This window comes from Bubalus kerabau, chromosome 22 (assembly GCF_029407905.1).
Source record: "Bubalus kerabau isolate K-KA32 ecotype Philippines breed swamp buffalo chromosome 22, PCC_UOA_SB_1v2, whole genome shotgun sequence".
Taxonomy (NCBI): domain Eukaryota; kingdom Metazoa; phylum Chordata; class Mammalia; order Artiodactyla; family Bovidae; genus Bubalus; species Bubalus kerabau.
Window position 1 is genome coordinate 47,515,268 of NC_073645.1, and position 20,737 is coordinate 47,536,004.

At 41.6% G+C, this 20,737-nt stretch overlaps 1 protein-coding gene across 3 annotated transcripts in view; it reads left to right on the forward strand.

The window, feature by feature from the left end:
- The window catches only part of EDRF1 (erythroid differentiation regulatory factor 1), a 33,778-nt gene that overhangs the window by 10,383 nt on the left and 2,658 nt on the right, over positions 1-20,737 (forward strand). For all 3 annotated transcript variants that reach the window (XM_055559805.1, XM_055559806.1, XM_055559808.1), the window contains 15 exons: positions 75-186; positions 1,305-1,452; positions 1,542-1,650; positions 1,945-2,056; positions 3,283-3,543; positions 5,824-5,895; positions 6,416-6,566; positions 8,563-8,751; positions 9,007-9,207; positions 10,634-10,852; positions 13,096-13,319; positions 14,881-15,039; positions 15,217-15,366; positions 18,150-18,303; positions 19,796-19,911. In XM_055559805.1, coding sequence (XP_055415780.1) covers positions 75-186; positions 1,305-1,452; positions 1,542-1,650; positions 1,945-2,056; positions 3,283-3,543; positions 5,824-5,895; positions 6,416-6,566; positions 8,563-8,751; positions 9,007-9,207; positions 10,634-10,852; positions 13,096-13,319; positions 14,881-15,039; positions 15,217-15,366; positions 18,150-18,303; positions 19,796-19,911 — 2,377 coding nt within the window. The remainder of the gene's footprint in view (positions 1-74; positions 187-1,304; positions 1,453-1,541; positions 1,651-1,944; positions 2,057-3,282; positions 3,544-5,823; positions 5,896-6,415; positions 6,567-8,562; positions 8,752-9,006; positions 9,208-10,633; positions 10,853-13,095; positions 13,320-14,880; positions 15,040-15,216; positions 15,367-18,149; positions 18,304-19,795; positions 19,912-20,737) is intronic.

Here is a 20,737-nt window from a genome sequence, read left to right on the forward strand (position 1 = left end):
GAGGGAAGTAAGTCTCAGATGATTTGTAATGGAACATTTTCATTAATCAAATAACACCAGAAATGTGTTTTTAGGGATAACAACAAACCAATTAACGTGCTTACTGGAATTGACTATTGGTTGGACAACCTGATATGCAACGTGCCAGAGCTTGTCATGTGTTTTCATGTAAATGGAATTGTACAGGTAAGCCTGATACAGTGTGACTTTTGAAATAATCTCTCAACTACAGATTGGGGCAGAAAGTACCTCACTAAAGTTTTTAACACTCTTGAGTAAGGTGTATTTTGGCAAGGAAGATAACTACGGCTAAACTGAAATTAGAGTGCTATTACATTTGAGTTGGTGCTGTCAGAATTCTAGATGTTACAGGAGTTTAACTTATAGGTAATTTGTGAGCAGGTCATAAATATTCTAAAATCTACATTTTTAGCCGGAGAACTGTAATTTTAAGGCAAGCACCCATAGTAATTACTTCAAAGTGTCTGAACAGTGAAGGTGTTTGTTCAGTATCGTGTACTGCTATTCGGTGTACAGATATGAATACTTGATGCGGAATGTTGAGGGAGGGCCCTGCAGTAATTGCATAAAGTAGACAGCAAGTCTGGATGACCAGAGTTGAGGGTGTGGTCGCTTCTGTTTTGATCTGGTCTGTTTTCCAATTGAATTGCAGTTTCTAGTCTTATAGAGTATTTATGCTCAGAGGCATTTAGGGAAGTGCGAGCAGGAGACAAGCTAGAAAAAAAAATGAGGAGGCACTTTAGAGATTGTGATGGTGATAGCCTTACAGCCTTTCCTCCACACACACCCCACCCCTCCCCACCCCTGTGCTCCATTTCTTTAAAGGAATAGTCCAGGGCTCAAAGGAAAAGCAGTGTGCACTGGAGATCCTGCCCAGGTGACTCTGGTGTCTGGGAAAAGAAAAAGCCAAAAATAACGTATTTTGAGAAAGCTTACTGGGTGAAGTCTACCTTGATTTATCACCTTCCCAGCTGAAAACCATGAGGGTAGAATGGAAGAAAGTGTACAGTGCAACTTATTCTGTGGTTGGGACAGAAACGAGATGTGCCTAAGTCTGTGGTTCTCTCCCTTAAGAGTTATTCCTGTGGTAAACCACCACATTGCTGGCAAGGACAGGTCAGATTCCTTCAGAGTATTAGAGCAGAAAAAAGACTGAAAACCAGTGCCTTAAACTCTCATGCTGCGAAGGTCTCTAATTGCAGGATTTATACATGTGGTCTCTTTTTAATAAGAGAAGTGTTGCTGTGCAGGTTTTCTCAAACTGTCTTTTCTCTGTTTTATAGAAGTATGAAATGATAAAGACAGAAGAAATTCCCAATTTGGAAAACTCTAATTTTTCTACTAAAGTCATAAAAGACATTGCACAAAATATTTTATCATTTTTAAAATCTAATTGTACCAAGGAAGGACATACCTATTGGCTATTTAAAGGTAAGCTAATGTTTCAATGAGTAATCATTGATTTGAGTGGCAACCGTAAAATGAGGATTATTTGGTTTTTTGTTTTGTTTTCTTCCCAGCAAGTGGCAGTGATATAGTGAAGCTCTACGATCTCACTACTCTTTGTGAAGAAACTGAAGACAAATACCAAAATCCATTCACAATGCCAGTGGCTATTCTTTTATATAAGTGAGTGCTTTAAGAAGTTAAGATGAAGAAGTAGCCTTATTTAAAAGGTTTAAGTATATGGCCTCACTATCTATGCCAAGGTTTTAGATTTTCATAGTTTAAAAAATGTGTATGTATATACATTTATATACTGTCGCAAAATAAATAGGGAAAGGGAAAAGAGCAGGGGTGTAAAACGCAATGTTTTGTTGTTTCTTATGCCCTTATTCTGCTGGAAGGAAAGAAGAGCATGCCTAGACTTGAGTCTGGAGAAAATGATGAATGGGCAGTAAAGTTGATATAAACTCCTTTTAGGGTTGCTTGCAACATGATGATGAAGAAGAATCAAAATAAGAAACACTACGGGACAGTTCGAACCCTGCTTCTGAATTGTGTTAAATTGCTGGACAAAAGCAGACATCCTCAAGTAAGATTAATATACGCCCTTTAAAAAAATTCTGGCGTTCTGATAGAGAATGGCTGCCCAGACATTAACGCCACCTAATGCATAGTCTGTAACTGCCTCATCTGGTTTGCTAACCAGTTACCACATGTTGTGCCTAATCTGAACTGAGATGTGCTTTAAATGGAAAACACACACTGAATTTTGAAGAGTCTGTGTGTGTGCACATGTGTACACGTTACATATTGAAATATTTTGTGTTTATTGAATCAAATATATTAAAATTGATTTCTCCAGATTTTGTTCTATAAATTTAGAACTCACATAATTTTAACAAAGTAGTGCCATTTTTCCTTTGTATTTTCGGTTGTTAGAAAGTGGAAAACTATTTTATAGTCTGTCTTGAAAGACCCATTTACATGAATAAGGTCCACATTCTGTGGACACATTCTCTTAAAAAACTTCAGTCTTGCACCCCATGGTTTTACATCACCGTTATTACAAACCTCAGTGGTCTGAACTTGATAATTGTATGTCTCAGTGTAAGGCCAGTTGTTGTATCCTGTTTAAATCAGAAAAGATACGTAGTATTATGATTTATGATTTTTTTTTAAAGAGTCAAGTTAATTTTAATTGTAGCCATCTTCAATTGGGAGATAGGAGACCAAACCAAGAGAAACTAGTTTCAAAGAAAAGTGGCAGAACACTTTTTGGCTTAAATATCTAATTGCAGATTAAGGTGGTGGTTAGTAAGTTAGAAAATAGTGTTAAGGCTATTGCATGTCTGTGATAAAGAATTACTTAAATAATAGAGCAGAATAATGCTGATACATAAATGCTGATTTTAAGGGAAACCAGAAATTTCTGGACTTTTTGCTCATTGAGCTCATGGAGGTTTTTCCCCTAGAACTGTAAATTGTATGGTAAATTCCAGTTTCTTGGTTGATACAGAGTGATGGCTTGCTAATATTTTAGTTGTGACACTTTACATATGAAAACTTGTCTCCAGTGAAACACAGTTGCAATTTTTTCTTAAGAGAGAAGGCTGGGAATAGTTTCAGGAAATAAACATGTCAACGCATGAGGATTTTACAGTACATTGAGAGCATTGGTACTTAGAATCAGGAATGTTTCTGTGTGTATGCCTGTCTGCAGATCTCCTCAGGTTTGTTAGTACAGTAGTAAAGTTCATTTCGTTTTAAAATGCTCAATTTTGGTGAGTCACTAATATATTTTTTTCTTTTTGCAAGATTATTGCTTCAGCCAATTACATGCTTTCAGAACTTTTTCAATTGGATGAACCTAAAAAAGAAGAAAGTTCAGACTCTCCATTAAATGAGAATTCTGATGAAAGTTACAGTGAAGAGGAGGAGGAGATGCCAGACAGCGATGAAAACGGGTCCTACAGCACTAGCTCTGACCCATCAGACGATAACAAAGCAGTAGCTATAATTAAGTCTGTTGGAGAGCTGTCCGTTCCAGAAAAATACAAATCCATTCATCAAATCAGGGTAAGCATGTTGACATTTGCATTAAAATTTCATCAATGGAACTAATTGAGTACAGTTAGCCTCTCAAAAGATGGCGTTACTTCAACTAATCCTTCATGATATAGGGTCTAATAATCATTAGCTCTATGAAATCTGAAAATCAGTTTTATAATTGTCCCAGGGTCACTGACCCACATGTAAACTGACGGTGGGCAGATGTGTGAATGACACATCAGTATGTTAATTTTCATGTGGGAGATTTTTCTTTGCAGTGACCAATGTGCAGCCCCCTCTCCTCATCAGGGTGCCCCTTCCCAGTTGCTGTGCTGCTGGGAGACGGCATCTGTGGCTTGGTGAACATAGAATCAGAGCACATGGGCGGCTTGTTGATCCATGTGTGGAGAAACCTGGCACCTTGTCCCTGTGCCATAGGATGGTGCCTTTCAGTGACTGTGGGCATGTCAGCTGGGTTGGGCATGTCCCTGACTGGTCACGGCCCAGTGGACCCTAACAGCTTCCTGCCCGTTAGGTTTCTGTTGGTGTTGATCGCGTTGACTGTCATACCATCCATTTTTTCTAGACAGTGTTTCATTTTTCCAAATTATTACTACTTTCCAGTCGTATTTATAGATAATCTCTTACTTTAAGCTCTGATGTTAACTTTCAGATGGAAATTTTATATTCAAATAGGTTTTTAGAGGATCTCTCTGTCATTCCAAAACATTGCCTGTCCTTCTGACCTCTTCTTCGTTTCTCCTCTCGTTTACCTTAGCCCCACTGCCTTCTTCTCTGTCTGTCATGTTCAGAGTCATGCCCACCTAAGGGCCTGTGCATCTGTTGTTGCGTGTGCTCAGAACTTACCCTTTCCCCAGACCTTTTTGTGGCTGGCTTTTTCTAAGTTGATTGAAATGTCACCTCCTCTAGGAGACCTTCCCTGACTGCTCTAGATAAAACATGCTCTGTTTTTTTCTCCTTCATGGGGCTGGTAATCTGTACCTGAAATTCCCGTGTGTCTGTGTCCCATCACTGAAATATAGGCTCCCTGGAGGTATGGGCTCCCTGGAAATATAGGCTCTCCTGTATCTCCATGGCTACATCCCATAAAGTGCACGTGTGCTCAGTCGCTCAGTCATGTCTGACTCTTTGCAACCCCATGGACTGTGACCCCTTTGTCCATGGGATTTTTCAGGCAAGAATATTGGAGTGGGTTGCTATTTCCTCCTCCAGAGGATCTTCCTGACCCAGGGATCAAACCTGCATCTCCTGCATTGGCAGGCGGATTCACCACCATTGTATCACCTAGGAAGGCCACAACACATAATTGGTGTTCAGTAAATATTTGACTAAATCACCACAGGAAAAAGTCATTAACTCTCCATCTAAATTTTAGTGCACTTGGCAGCTTGAGCAACTCCCAGTACAGTAAAAAAAAAATGTTTCTTACTGTAAACAAAATCATTGGTTGTAAAAGGTACCTTATTTGGGAAACTGCTTCGTCAACAGAATGCAGTTACATTTGGTGAGTGGTGTGTTTACAGATTTTTTTTTTAGCAGAGTACTTTGTATCAGTATCAAAAGCATTCAGAAACAGCATTCATATAAACATGTCTTTTGTGTTAGCTCTGCCGTATCTCAGTACTTTCTGGAGTACAGACAGTGTGGCTCCAGGGCCCTGGACTCAGCACTCGCTCGCTGCGGGCTTGAACACAGCACCTAACATCTGTGTTTACTTCTCTGTATAATGAGAGCGGTAATTCCGGCCTGTAAGATTCACCAAGTGGAATGCCTCACAGAACTACTTACGCATCGTATCACTCAGTAGGCAGAGGTTATTAACTGGCTCTGCTCCTAATTAAGTGTATACATTATACATGAGACCGCGGGCAGTGCTGGTTAACATTGCTAAACTGCTGATATTGTGAACTGTGTGTTAGCAAGTACTAGTGCTCGCTGGGGGTGAGCTGACCTATCGGATTAGGTGTAGATTTATTTAAAACATTTCTTGCTTGCTTTTTTGGTTGTAATAGAATTATTTTTTTAATTTTAAGTACTTAAAGCAACATATACTGGAAGATCTTTTTAAACAAGATTTTTGTTGATGCTTATATCCATTTACTCTGCAATTAAAACAAGATTAGTGTGTAATTGAAACAGTTCATTAACCTTGAAACGGATACCTCACTAAGCTGAATACACAGAAAAGTTCAAAATTTATTGATTTGCAGAATTTTAGTAATTCCTGGGAGATGGAATTTGTTGTATTGGCAGCATGTTAATAATTTTTAATGTTTGTTTCTGAAGCCCAGTTGTGCGTTTCCGGTTTGTCATGACACAGAAGAGCGCTGTAGGCTTGTGCTGAGCTATGTTCTGGAGGTAAGTTTCAGTTGAGACTTCACTGTTTGAGTAAAGCTTTTACTTGATACGCAAATGGCACTTGTCTGCTGCTGCTGAGTCACTTCAGTCGTGTCCGACTCCGTGTGACCCCATAGACGGCAGCCCACCAGGCTCCGCCGTCCCTGGATTTTCCAGGCAGGAACACTGGAGTGGGTTGCCATTGCCTTCTCACTTGTTTATTGGTGTCTACATGTTAATCTTCCTTTTAAATAAATTTTTATTGGGAGTATAGGTGCTGTATAACGTTGTGCTAGTTTCTGCTGTACAGCCAAGTGAGTCAGCTGAATGTGATTCTGAGTGATATTCTACTGTGATATTTTTCCCCCTTAAAGCATGAATTGAAAATTAGTATTTCCTAACTTTCAGGCCAAATGTAGTTTCTAAAGTCTGTTTTCAAAATATAAATTCTCCTAAGTGTATCTGGTTGTCCAGATACTGCATTATATTTCATTTCCAGTTGATGTTCAGTGACATGTAAACATTTCTCCTTTTTTTAAAGGGTTTAAAGTCTGTGGACAGCAGCATCAAAAAAGAAAGTGACCTCCCTGCCGCTGACCCCAACACCCCAATCCCTTTAAAATATGAGGATGAATCCACAAGAGGGGGTCCTGAGGGTCTAGAGAAGCAGATGGCCTTGTTTTTGGACAAAAGTAAGTTGAATTGAAGTGCAAATAAGGCCATTTCAATGGAATAATGTACTGGACCTTTATCAGTAGCAGATTTGGGTCAATTAAGGCCTTCATTGAAAGGAATTCAGATAAAGGATACATATGAAAGGAAAGTAGGGGAAGATATCGTTTCATTCAAAGTGTAAAATAAAGCAGGGTGATTTCGATCCTAGGTAGATATTTCTAACAAGAACGTAAGGAACCTGCCTCCTCCTGTGAGGAACTCATGCCCTCAGCCCTCAGGCTTCTCCTGAGAAAGCCCTGCTTCAGTAGGAACAGTCGAGGGCTCAAACACAAGGACTTAGGAGCCAAACCGCACAGCTTCAGGTCTCAGCTTCACTGGGGCAGGTCATTTGACTTTGCTGAGCCTTGTTTTCTCTCCCAAAGTAGAGACAAAAGCAGTGCCTCCTTTAAAGGGGTGCTGTATGGATTAAGTGAGTTAGTGCAGGTAACATGTTCAGAGCGGTGTGTGTGACGACCAGTGCTACCAGGGCAGTGGCAGCCTGTTCCCCTCACAGCACTGGAATAAGCTGCACGTGTACTTACAAAGCGTTGCTCTGTTCAAGGACGTCACTTCATGAGGAACATGTGGGCTTCAAAGTAAAAGTGCTGAGTTTCTCATTTTAGTCTATGTTGTATTTCTTTTCCCAATCCTATCCCCCCTCCCGTTTTTAAAACCAATTTCCAGCTAATTTTGAAAGTATTTTGAAAGCCCGTATGTTTAAAATAGTACCAAGAGCTTTCTGAAAGGTTTTCTCTTAATGAGCATAAGTGGGGCGTGGCAGGACTCACTTCCCCAGCATTTTGTTGTGCCTCCTGTGTGCAGGTCTGAGCTTGTACACACCAGCATTGAGACTCCTGTCTCTGCTTTTTTCACACTGTTGTCTTTTCTGAAATGCCTTTTCTGTCTGTTCCTTCTTCCCCCTCTCAATTGTTGAATATCCTGCTCTTGTTTAAGGCCTCTGTGTTCACCACCTTTGTCTGAGTCACAGTTCCTTGGTTCCCTCACCACTTTGTCCTGTAAGCACTTCCTGAAGCCTGCCTTAGTCATCCTCAGCTGTGCTTAATGGTTTTATACACACACACAAATACACTTGTGAGTAAAACCTCATCTTTGGTTCTCTGACAATGCCTCACACATCGAAAATGCATACAGTAGCAGAGGAAAAAGAAATACAGGCATGAATAAAACCATAAAAGAGCCTTAAATACTTTTCATTTGTATTTTGAAAGACTCAAACATTAGAGCTGATCAAAAAATGAGAAATCTTGAACCTGGGAGATGCTGAGCATGACATAATAAGTGGTGAGGAACCATTTTAACGTTTAGAACAGGAGTTCTACTGTGATTAAAGCTGTGCTTTAGGAAGGTGACGGAGAAGGCAATGGCACTCCACTTCAGTACCCTTGCCTGGAAAATCCCATGGATGGAGGAGCCTGGTGGGCTGCAGTCCATGGGGTCGCTAAGAGTCAGACACGACTGAGCGACTTCACTTTCACTTTTCACCTTCATGCATTGGAGAAGGAAATGGCAACCCACTCCAGTGTTCTTGCCTGGAGAATCCCAGGGACGGGGGAGCCTGGTGGGCTGCTATCTATGGGGTCGCACAGAGTCGGACACGACTGAAGCAACTTAGCAGCAGCAGCAGCAGGAAGGTGAACTTTGGGGCAGGTTGACCCATAGGCTAGAGAAAGGAAGTAGATGTCAGTCATGAACCCAGTGATGTCAGTGACCCCCAGAGAGAGTGACAGAGTTGACAGCTGCGTGGAAGCGGGGCTCTGGAGACCTCAAGAGTATTGAGACACTGCTGTTCTATTAATACTTCGCTGCATTTAAGTAGCATAGTATTTACCAGTTTTGTTGTAGCTGTTAATTGTACCGAAGCCTGGTGTGTTTATATCAAGAAACGATTTTTTTTTTTGTACAGTGAGACTTACATTCAAATAAAATGTGCGTCTTTTCCCCCTCATGTCGTAGTGGGCTCCCTTCAGAAGGGTAATTATTCCAGTCAATCTGGAATGATCCCTGGTTCTTGGCAACATAAAATGAAGCTCCAGCTGATTCTCAAGTCATCAAAGGCCTATTACGTCTTGTCTGATGCTGCCATGAGTCTTCAGAAATACGGAAGAGCATTACGATACATTAAATTAGCTTTGCAGAGCCATGGTAAGTCACTGCAGATGAATATATTTAATAGCTTTGGAAGGAGAGATCAGAGAAGGCATCTGAATCACAGTGAAATTTTACTCAGTGAAATTTTCATGTAAAAAATTTTTTTTCACCTTGTATGTTTCCTAGTATTTTCCACTCTGGTTTAACAGCCCTTCATTTTGAAATACATGAAGGATCTTCGTAAGTTTTACTGTGTCCTTTCATTTTTAACGTGCTGTGTGTTTTCTCCTTCCTGCTCTTTCCACATAGATACTTACTGCTGCCTCTGCACCAATATGCTTTCTGAAGTGCTGCTGTTTCTTTCTCAGTATTTGACGCTCTGTGGTGATATCCAGCTAATGCTGGCCCAGAACTCGAGCAACAGGGCGGCACACCTTGAGGAGTTCAATTACCAAACAAAGGAGGACCAGGAGATCCTGCACAGCCTCCACAGGGAGTCCAGCTGCCAGGGTATGCGAGGGAGAGGGCCTGCACTGTGGCTCAGAGAAGTGCCAGAAATGTCAGGGTATCATCGTTTCTTAATGTTAACATTGAACACAATCCTGTGTATTTGTATCTAAAATGGTTTTGAAGTATTTTGTAATTACTAATTATACAACTGGAACTAACTAAAAATAATCTCTGGAGACGATCATATTAACCATTTTACACTGTCTTTCTGTAATAACCCTTTCGTCAACTGACCAACCCATGATTTTCTTTTGAAAAGGAATTAGCAATGTGTAAAAATGAATGTTTTACCTTCCGAATGGTTCCTGGGGGCTAAGATACAGAGGTCATTATTTTTTGAACTTGGTTCACGGCTATGTTTTTGGAGTCGTCAGATTTTAAGCCTGGGAGATGGGAGAATTTAGTCCACAGCAGCAGTATTCCTCCTCTTAGCTCTATCCAGTAGATATAAGCACCTGCGATTAGGGCAGTAAATGAGACGTAAGGTGCTTTTGTAATGTATCATGAAATTGTTTATTATGCTCTTGAGTTGTTTATATCACTTGATACCCACATCCCAAAGTTTTGGACTGTTAACATCTAGAGAGTACACAGAGGGAGGAAATGTATAATTTTCCTTGGGGGTTTCTGGCCCTCTTTCTTCCCTTCCTCTCTGTCCGAATTTCTCAGAGGACCGTTTTATTTTAATAGATGTGGTGAGAAAATCCGTAGTTTGTTTTTGCAGCTCCCATCATGTTAGTTTCACTTAAGGTACCTCTTTGTAAGAGTGACGTGCTCCCTGAAAGTTAGCCACAGGGGTACTGCCCTTTTTTCTCTTGAGTTTTTGGGCCCAGCCCCTGAGTTTACTCCAGTCTCCACTAGATGGCAGGTTTAAGTCTTTAGAGCTTATCAGTTAAGCTTCTTCTGCGACTTAAACTTGCTATTAACATAATAGGGCTTCCCTCCTGGCTAAATCGGTAAAGAATCTGCTTGCAGTGCAGGAGGCCCAGGTTCGATCCCTGGGGTGAGAAGATCCTCTGGAGAAGGAAATGTACATAACTAGCCTCTGGTAGCAGTCAGAAATTTATTTCAAGAACGGATTTCAGTAATTAAAAAGAAAAATGGTTTACTTCGTATCAGTGGACAACTTTAGGTCTTTACCAATAAGCGGTACATCCGGTAAAATCTGGGTCTTGTTTGATATTTTTAGGCAGGAAAGTACTTCTCTTAATCAGATGTTAATGGTTCAATAAAATGCAGTTGTTTAAATAAATTCAGAGACCTTTACTTCTGAAATTTAAAAGTTTAGTGGTATTAATTGAATTTTAATATGTTTATACTATATTGCATCTATTTGTTCTTTTGTCTTAAAAGTATTAGATTACTTAGATGCTAAGGAAGAAGGGTTCGTATGACCTGTGGTAATGTTTCCTCTTTTTCTTTTAAGGATTTGCATGGGCCACTGATTTGTCTACAGACTTAGAAAGTCAACTTTCAGTTAGTTGTAAATGTTATGAGGCTGCTAATGAAATCTTGCAGTTTAGTGACTTAAAAAGTCAAAATCCAGAACACTATGTACAAGTACTGAAGAGAATGGGTAACATTAGAAATGAAATCGGTGTCTTTTACATGAATCAGGCTGCTGCGTTACAGAGTGAGAGACTAGGTGAGTATCTTTCTGGAGTCCTCTCTTTATCACCTATTCTGTTAGTAAATCATGCTGATTTTTACATAGTTAAGCCAAGAACTGTGGCATTTCTTTTACTGTCATAAAGGGATGCACTGTTTATCTTTTATTATTAAATCCTGAAGAAATAAAAGTAGGAAGAGACATTGTTTTCCCTTGGGAGTTATCATTTCAGTGTCCTCTGTCCTCCACCAGATCTGTTCAGAAGTGAGTTGGACAGTCAGCCATGTGGTAGGCTTTATGCTGGATATAAAATCAGCTAAGACTTAGTTTTCCGAGTTGGGAAGCCAGATATGAATACAGATCTCTGAAAAATGCTGTAAGTACCAGTGCAGTACAGTAGAGGAGTGAGGAAAGAAGATGTTTCTTCGAGTTGCATGTTTTTGGAAGGCTTGTGGGAAGAAGGTATAGTTTGGGCAGAATGCACGTGACATGTAGGGCATCAGCAGGCAGACGTGGGAAAGGTGGGATGTCCTGACCAGAGTAGGCAGGAGGAAAGAGCCAGAGATACCGTGTCAGTGGGTGTTGGGAGTAGCAACGAGTGGTCTTCGGTGATTCAGGCAGAGGGTGTTGGATTCCTCTGGACCCATGTTGAGTGTGAGAGGCTAGTGGACATGTGAGTGAATGGTCTGGTTTAGTAGTCAGAAATGTGTGGGTTAGCAAGAGCTCTTTGGGTTAACGAGACTTAGGCTGGGAACCATTCACATCGGGGTGATAGTTGAATCCATGGGAATGGGTGAGATTGTAGAGGCTGTACACACAGCATGAGAAACAAAAAGGGCTGAGGGAGAGAACTGGGGACCGTGCATGAGCTGAATAAGTAAGTTACTGTATGCCTGTGCCCTGTGAGTGGTGCTTGGCGCCAGGGTACAAGAGGTCATTGCTAGTGGGAGGATCTGAGCTTTTTTCTTATTGTTATTTATACATATATAGTATATTTTTTTAAATTGAGATATAAGAACATGTGCTTTTAAGGTGCCTCTGGAGGAGGAAGTCAGTAAAGGCATATGAAAAGTGGTAATCAGAAAGGAGAATTCGAGAAGATGCAGATTGTGCCTCTTAAAATTCAAGGGACCATGTCTCTAGAATCTTTATAAAATGGTGCTTTGCTCAGATGTTCTTATTTGCTTGCTTTAATACCAGCTTATTAATAGAGAAGAGGATTCAGAATATTGTTTTAGCCTGCTTGGCTGCCATAACAAAATAGCACAGACTAACCTACTGTATAGCATAGGGATATAGTAGGGAACTCTGCTCAGTGTTATGAGGCAGCCTGGGTGGAAGGGGAATTTGGGGGAGAATGGAGACATGTGTACGTATGGCTGAGTCCCTTTGCTGTCCACCTAAAACTATCACAGCATTGTTAATCAGCTGTACTCCAATACAAGATAAAGAGTAAAAAAAAAAATTTCAATGGACTAGATGGTTTCACAAAGAAGTTGATGTCTCACAGTCTGGAGCTAAAAGTCCAAGGCTGGATTTCTCTGAGACTTCTCCCGTTGGCTTGCAGGTGGCACCCTTCTTGCTGTTTTCTCACCTGGCCTTCTGTCTGTGCACATGGCTGGCATCTGTGTCTTTTATGAGGACAGTCATTTTGGATCAGAGTCCCACGTTATGGACCTCCCGGGTGGCTGGGTGCTAAAGAACCCACCTGCCAATGCAGGAGACATGAGTTCAGTCCCTGGGATGGGAAGATTCCCTGGAGTATGAAATGGCAATCCACTCTAGTATTCTTGCCTGAGAAATCCCATGGACAGAGCAGCCTGGCGGTCTGCAGTCCACGGGGCCACAAAGAGGAGGGCACAACTTAGAAACCGAACAGCAGCAACAGATGGCCTTAAAGGAATTGCGTTTGTGTTTAGGACCTCAGCATAAGTCTGGGGGTGGGGAACACAGGTGTGAAGAGAATGTAACAGGTGTGAAGAGAATGTAACAACAGCTGTGATGAGAATATAACAGGTGTGAAGAGAATATAACAGCTGTGATGACATATAGGTGTGAAGAGAATATAACAGGTGTGATGAGAACATAACAGGTGTGATGAGAACATAGGTGTGAAGAGAATACAACAGCTGTGATGAGAACAGTGCGCTGCAGCTGACCCAGGCGGCTGGTGCTACCCTGGACACCCTGTCTCTGCCGCGCTCCTCTCATCGAGACACACTGGTGGGCTTACGCTGATACCTGCTTACGCAATTGTTTTCTTTCTTTTTTTGGCAAAGTGAGCAAAACTGTGTCCACTGCAGAGCAACAGTTGTGGAAAAAAAGCTTTTCTTGTTTTGAAAAGGGAATTCACAACTTTGAGTCAATCGACGATGCCACAAATGCGGCCCTTTTATTATGTAACACGGGACGACTCATGCGGATTTGTGCACAGGCGCACTGTGGCGCAGGTGATGAATTTAAACGTGAATTTTCACCGGAAGAAGGCTTGTATTACAATAAGGTAACACACTTGCATATTGGGCTTCATCTGTTCACACTTGTCATTTACACTTTGCTGTAGTTCCACTAAAAGGTTATAAAACTAAAATAGTTAACTGTGGTGATTGCACAGGATGAGACATCAGCAACTGGCCTAATACTAAGGATTCAGTAGTGAAGACGACAGGTTGAATTGATAGGGAAAACACAATCGTTCAGTAAATTGCATTGGTGTAATCAGATTAAAGCCACCCCAGTCTGCGTGGTGCAGTGGTAAAGAATCTGCCTGCCAGTGAGGAGGCACAGGAGATAGGGGTCCGATCCCTAGGTTGGGAAGATCCCCTGGAGAAGGAAAAGGCAACCCACTCCAGTATCCTTGCCTGGAGACTCCCATGGACAGAGAAACCTGGTTGACTACAGTCCATGGGGTCTCAAAGAGTTGGACACGACTTAGGGACTGAACAACAACTACCACCAGAGTAAATGTCAAATGGATGAAAGATCGACATGGAGAAGTGAAACTGTAGAAATCTCAAAGGAAAACACAGGTAGATATTTAATCTGATGAGATGGCACTTTCCCTTCATAACACTACGAGCAAAAATCGCAAAACAAAAATCCATCCAAAGATGGATGTTCAGATGCATAAAAATTGTTTTTTAAATGCACAACAGAAAGCATAGTTGCAGAGTGGTCCAAATCTAGGGAAAATAAAGCACACGACAGCTCAGAGGTTAATAAACCCTTAAGATAAAAAGAACAACTAAGAATCATTGAAAATAAGCTGCCCCAGTAGCAGAAAGAACAAATAACCTTGAGCAAAAAAACTGGTTCATATGTAAGAACAATTTCAAAGTTTTATGAAATTTTTAAACTGAGTTTCTTTTATCAAATTGTAAAATTTTTTGGCAAATGGTGATATCTAGTATTGGAGGAGGTAAAAGAACTCAAGAACACGCATTTAGTCAAGAACTTTCAATCTGTTTAAATTATATTTAGTGAGTAATGTTCATTGCATATTGAGCTTTAAAACAAAGTGATCTTATTTTTCTTAAGTTTATATATTCATAGAAAAAGTGGATAAGTACACACCAGAAATGTAGAAATTATTGGTGGGTGATGGAATTCAGTGAGATTTTGTTTGGCTGAATACAATGACCGTGCATTTCAGCATTGTGACAGAGGTGGGGAGGATTGCTGCTTTATACATTCAAACCCAGCAAATTGTTCTATCTGTAGACTTGTCAAAAAATATTTTATCTAGTTTGCTAGTTATATAAGCTATAATTTTCATTTAGAAAGGAGAAAAAAAAATGAAGGAAGAAATGCATCCTCATGGTTCACACGAGTCGTAAAACAGCTTGGCTGATGACAGACTCAAGAGGAAAGGTGGGCGGCGTGCAGTCCACTTGAAATCACTTCCGTCATTGAAAAGCATCATTGATGTACTTTTTTCCCTTTCTTCAGACACTGTCCCATAAATTCTGTCAAGTGAAGTTGCTGTTGGGGTGACTGTGAGGCATGTTTTAGTTTAAGTCATGTACTTGAGCTGAGTCACAGCGGCCCTCTTTGCTCCCTCACAGGCTGTTGATTACTACCTGAAAGCTCTGAGGTCCTTGGGAACACGGGACATACACCCAGCCGTCTGGGACTCGGTGAATTGGGAACTGTCCACTACTTATTTTACGATGGCAACTCTACAGCAAGATTATGCTCCATTATCTAGAAAAGCTCAAGAGCAGGTGATAATATTTGCTGGATTATGTAGAAGTATTAACCTTATATATTCCTTTGTTTAACAGATACATAGCATCTGTTACAGTCTTTTCCTTGACGAGCAGTATTTGTTTTTAAAATTCTTACATAAGATTATGAGATGGTCATTATTTTCCCTTTCCCTTAAAAAAAAAAATACACAGATTGAAAAAGAAGTCAGCGAGGCGATGATGAAGTCGCTGAAATACTGCGACGTGGACTCTGTGTCTGCCCGACAGCCCCTCTGTCAGTACCGAGCTGCAACCATCCATCACAGGCTGGCGTCCATGTACCACAGCTGCCTGCGGAACCAGGTATTGCCATTCCGATTCCAGTCCAGTTAGAAGTGCTGCTTTTCTTACATTTCTGTATAGATTTTAAATGCCATCTGTTCTTGTAGCCATTTCAGAAAAGCTTGGAGGGTAGGTATTTCCCCTCCCCCCATGTTGCATATTTTTTCCATTACAATTGATTAGGCCTTAGTTTGCAAAATTAGATATTTGACTGAGTGTATTATTTTAGCCTCTTTTTTTTTTCATGTAGTTACTCTTTATAGAAATGGTTCTATGCCAATTTTAAAGTATCCATCACCCAGTTTTAAAAAATTTTACTGTGACACAGAGCATGCATATCAAAGGACACAGGGGATACATGTGAAGCATTTGTACAGTTTAAGGAATAACAAAGGAAAGCCCTGCATACCTCACCTTGCAGTTAAGGAGCGGAAGGGTCCTTCAGGTGCACTCTGTGTGTCCCTCCCCCTGCTGAGTCTCTCAGTACCCATCCAGATTAACTCCTGTCCCAGATTTTCTATTATGTCCCTACCGTTTCTGTGTTTTATCACTTAAGCAGTATGTTTATATTTTATCTGGTTTTGAACTTTATAGAACAAACCATACTGTATATATTCTTCTGTGACTTACTGCTGTTTAGTTAATATCACATTTTGGAGATTCTTCCAGGTGGATGCATAACTGTTCATTTACTTAGCTTCAGTTCAGTTCAGTCGCTCAGTCATGTCCGACTCTTTGCGACCCCATGAATCGCAGCACGCCAGGCCTCCCTGTCCATCACAAACTCCCGGAGTTCACTCAAACTCATGTCCATCGAGTCGGTGATGCCATCCAGCCATCTCATCCTCTGTTGTCCCCTCTTCCTTCTGCCCCTAATCCCTCCCAGCGTCAGAGTCTTTTCCAGTTAGTCAACTCTTCGCATGAGGTGGCCCAAGTATTGGAGTTTCAACTTTAGCATCAGTCCTTCCAAAGAAATCCCAGGGCTGATCTCCTTTAGAATGGACAGGTTGGATCTCCTTGCAGTCCAAGGGACTCTCAGGAGTCTTCTTCAACACCACAGTTCAAAAGCATCAATTCTTCGGCACTCAGCTTTCTTCACAGTCCAACTCTCACATCCATACATGACCACTGGAAAAACCATAGCCTTGACTAGACGGACCTTTGTTGGCAAAGTAATGTCTCTGCTTTTCAATATGCTGTCTAGGTTGATCATAACTTTTCTTCCAAGGAGTAAGCGTCTTTTAATTTCATGGCTGCAGTCACTATCTGCAGTAATTTTGGAGCCCCCAAAAATAAAGTCTGACACTGTTTCCCCATCTATTTCCCATGAAGTGATGGGACCAGATGCCATGATCTTCATTTTCTGAATGTTGAGCTTTAAGCCAACTTTTTCACTCTTCTTTCACTTTCATCAAGAGGCTTTTTAGTTGCTCTTCACTTTTTGCCATAAGGGTGGTGTCATCTTTGATATTTCTCCTGGCAATCTTGATTCCAGCTTGTGCTTCTTCCAGCCCAGCATTTCTCATGATGTACTCTGCATAGAAGTTAAATAAGCAGGGTGACAATATACAGCCTTGACGTACTCCTTTTCCTATTTGGAACCAGTCTGTTGTCCCATGTCCAGTTCTAACTGTTGCTTCCTTACATGCATACAGGTTTCTCAAGAGGCCGGTCAGGTGGTCTGGTATTCCCATCTCTTTCAGAATTTTCCACAGTTTATTGTGATCCACACAGTCAAAGGCTTTGGCATAGTCAATAAAGCAGAAATAGATGTTTTTCTGGAACTCTCTTGCTTTTTCCATGATCCAGCGGATGTTGGCAGTTTGATCTCTGGTTCCTCTGCCTTTTCTAAAACCAGCTTGAACATCTAGGATTCATTAAATGAGTATATCAGTTTATTTATCCATTCTGTGATAGCTGAGCTTTGGGGTTGTTCTCGTTTGAGGCTGAAAAGTGAAAGTGAAGTCGCTCAGTCATGTTTGACTCTTTGCGACCCCGTGGACTGTAGCCCACCAGGCTCCTCCGTCCATGGGATTCTCCAGGCAAGAATACTGGAATGGGTTGCCATTTCCTTCTCCAGGGGATCTTCCTGACCCAGGGATCGAACCCAGGTCTCCTGCATCACAGGCAGACACTTTAACCTCTGAGCCACGAGGGGCTAATTAGAAACAATGCTATGAACAGTCTTGTACATGAATCCTGGTGCTCAAACCCATGTATTTCTGAGAATAATCTGAGGCCTGAGGTAGAGGTGCCTTCCTTCAGAGGGTGACTTGCTTCTGCCAGGAGTCTTGTGCCTATATAGTTTCTCAGGGATTTTTTTTAAAAATGGTTTTGTTGTTTTCCCTTCCTTAGCACCAAGGCAGCTTACCTTGCAGTCCCTTGGGTGTGGATTTGCTTCTGGGTTGCCTTTATCCTGAGAATATTGTCCTTTGAGGCCCAGCTTAACCGGGAGAGGGTTTTTCTCTCCGCTCTGAGCTGGCCCTAGACTCTTTCACTTGCCTCAGGGGGGCCCCAACCTAAACTTACATTTGTCCAGGTGGCCTAATATCCTCACGGCAGATGCCAGCATGAGAGGGTTCTGGGCAGCTCCCTGGCTCTGGGACAGCTGGACACCTGCACACAGAAGGCTGGAGCTGGCCTTCCTCCTCACGTGACACAAAGACCGATGAAACAGACGCAGATTTGAGAGCTAGAGCCCTGGGACTGAACAAAACGCTGAAAAGCATGTAGTTATTCAGAGATTTGGTGATGTAGTTGCTGTGAAGCCCAAGCCTTAGGATTTATTTTATTTTTGGTTCTAGGTTGGTGATGAGCAGCTTAGGAAGCAGCACCGGGTGCTGGCAGACCTTCATTACAGCAAAGCTGGAAAGCTTTTTCAGCTTCTGAAAGACGCTCCGTGTGAACTCCTTAGAGTACAGTTAGAAAGAGTAGCCTTTGCAGAATTTCAGATGACCAGTAAGTCTTCTTTATTTCTCAGATTTGTATGCATTGGCTTAGTGTTGGATTGTCTTAGAGTGAGGCAGACCTGTGGATCACTCTTGGATGTAAGTAATGCTGTCTTCTTTTGAATTTGCCCGTCGTTAATGTCTTTGGGTAGGGACGTTTTTTTGAAATGCTTTTTAAAACATAAATGTGTTAGATTATGTTTAATGACTAGAAACACTGGAATACAGCCCAGGGTTTCTTATTTGAAAAAAAAAAAAAAAATTGTGACAAGTTACTTTAGACAAAGATTTTAATCATCATGAACAAGGTGGGAGTGGAGATGCGGTGGTGGAGGTGTGGTGGCCTCACTGAATCTGTCTGCACGGTAACCACAGAGCCTGACAAGGTGAAGCTGAGGCGGGAGGGTAGGGAGGGGTCAAGGGAGACGTTTTATTCTGTCATTTTCCTCAGCTTGGAGTGGTCTGGCTCTCCACCACCGAATGTTTTTTTCTAAACTCACTTCTCTACCTTGTTCAGCTGTTCCCTTTCTGCAGAAGCATCTTGCGAGAAGTTATCTCTTGTCTGGTAAAGAAACAGACATTTATTTGAAGTACAGCAATTATACTGGTTTCAGTTATTTTCTTCTATAAAATTAAAATGAATTTAATGTGTACCTGTTTATACAGTGTCTCTGGAAGGATGGACATGAAACTGATGGCACTGTCTCTTCTGGGGAGAAGGCAGGGTGGCCGGCAGGGCGGCCCACTTGAACGTTACACATTTTGAGAATGTATTGCCTACTCAAAACAGTTTTTAGGAATGCCTTTTACTAGGGGGACTTCCGGGCAGTCCAGTGGATAAGACTTCACCTTCCAGTGCCCGTGCAGAGGTGCAGATTCAGTCCCTGGTCGGGGAGTTAAGATTGCACATGCCTTACAGCCAAAGAAAGCAAAACATAAAACAGAAGCCATATTGTAACAAATTCAATAACGACTTTAAAAATGGTCCACATCAAAAAGATCTTAAAAAAAAAAAAAAAAGGAAGAAATACCTTTTACTAAAAGCATCTTTTTAAATTTTTGGCAGCATATGCATAGTTGAATGTCAAGTAGCTCTTTCTGGGGGTGATCTAGGGCGGTCTTCTTTTCTAGTTTGCATCTTTGAATTTTCCATGTTTGAATTCCTTAGAATGAGCACGATTCATTTCTATTTTTTAAAAAAAGTAGATACTAGGAACAAATTTGCTATGATGATAAGTATGGTTAATTCCTTCTTAAAAAAATGTTTACTATTATTGAGTATGAAGCCAGATAGTGAGGCAAGAAAACAATGATTGTTTATTGCTTTCTCTAGTTCTACTGTTTTCTCTAGGGATAATTACTAAACAGAAGTTGGATTTAGAAGATTTCTTGGCATTTTCATGAGCTACCTTCACAGTGTTTGAAAATCAGAATTTTCATTAACACATTGGATGAGTTTCTCTATGTTTAAAGGAACGATCATTTTGTGTTTGCCACTCTAGGTCAGAATAGCAATGTTGGGAAATTAAAAACGCTATCTGGGGCCCTTGATATAATGGTGAGAACTAAGCATGCGTTCCAGCTTATCAGAAAGGAGCTTGTGGAGGAATTTGAACAGGTAAATGGAAAAAAAGATTTATCAGTTTTTTATGTATCTTAAAGTAAATGCTACATGGTGAGTATGTACAGTGGGCATACGCATGCATGTGTGTGTATAGTGTATATGTATCAGTTCACTCGCTTAGTCGTGTCCAACTCTTTGCGACCCCATGAACTGCAGCACGCCAGGCCTTCCTGTCCATCACCAACTCCGGAAGTCCACCCAAACCCATGTCCAGTGAGTCGGTGATGCCATCCAACCATCCCATCCCCTGTCATCCCCCTCTCCTCCTGCCCTCAATCCCTCCCAGCATCAGTGTCTCCCCAAATGAGCCAGCTCTTCGCACCAGGTGGCCAAAGCACTGGAGCTTCAGCCCCAACATCAGTCCCTCCAATGAACACCCAGGACCGATCTCCTGTAGGATGGACCGGTTGGATCTCCCTGCGGTCTAAGGGACCCCCAAGAGTCCTCTCCAACTCCACAGCTCAAAAGCATCAACCCTTCTGCGCTCAGCCCTCTCTACAGTCCAACTCTCACATCCATACACGACCACTGGAAAAACCATAGCCCTGACTAGATGGACCCCTGCCGGCAAAGCAATGTCTCTGCTTTTCAATATGCTCTATAGGTTGGCCACAACTTTCCTTCCAAGGAGCAAGCGTGTCCTAATTTCATGGCTGCAATCACCATCTGCAGTGACCCTGCAGCCCAGAAAGAAAAACAAAGTCAGCCACTGTGTCCACTGTTTCCCCATCCACCTGCCACGAAGCAATGGGACTGGATGCCATGATCCCAGCTTTCTGAATGTTGAGCTTCAAGCCAACTTTTCCACTCTCCTCTTTCA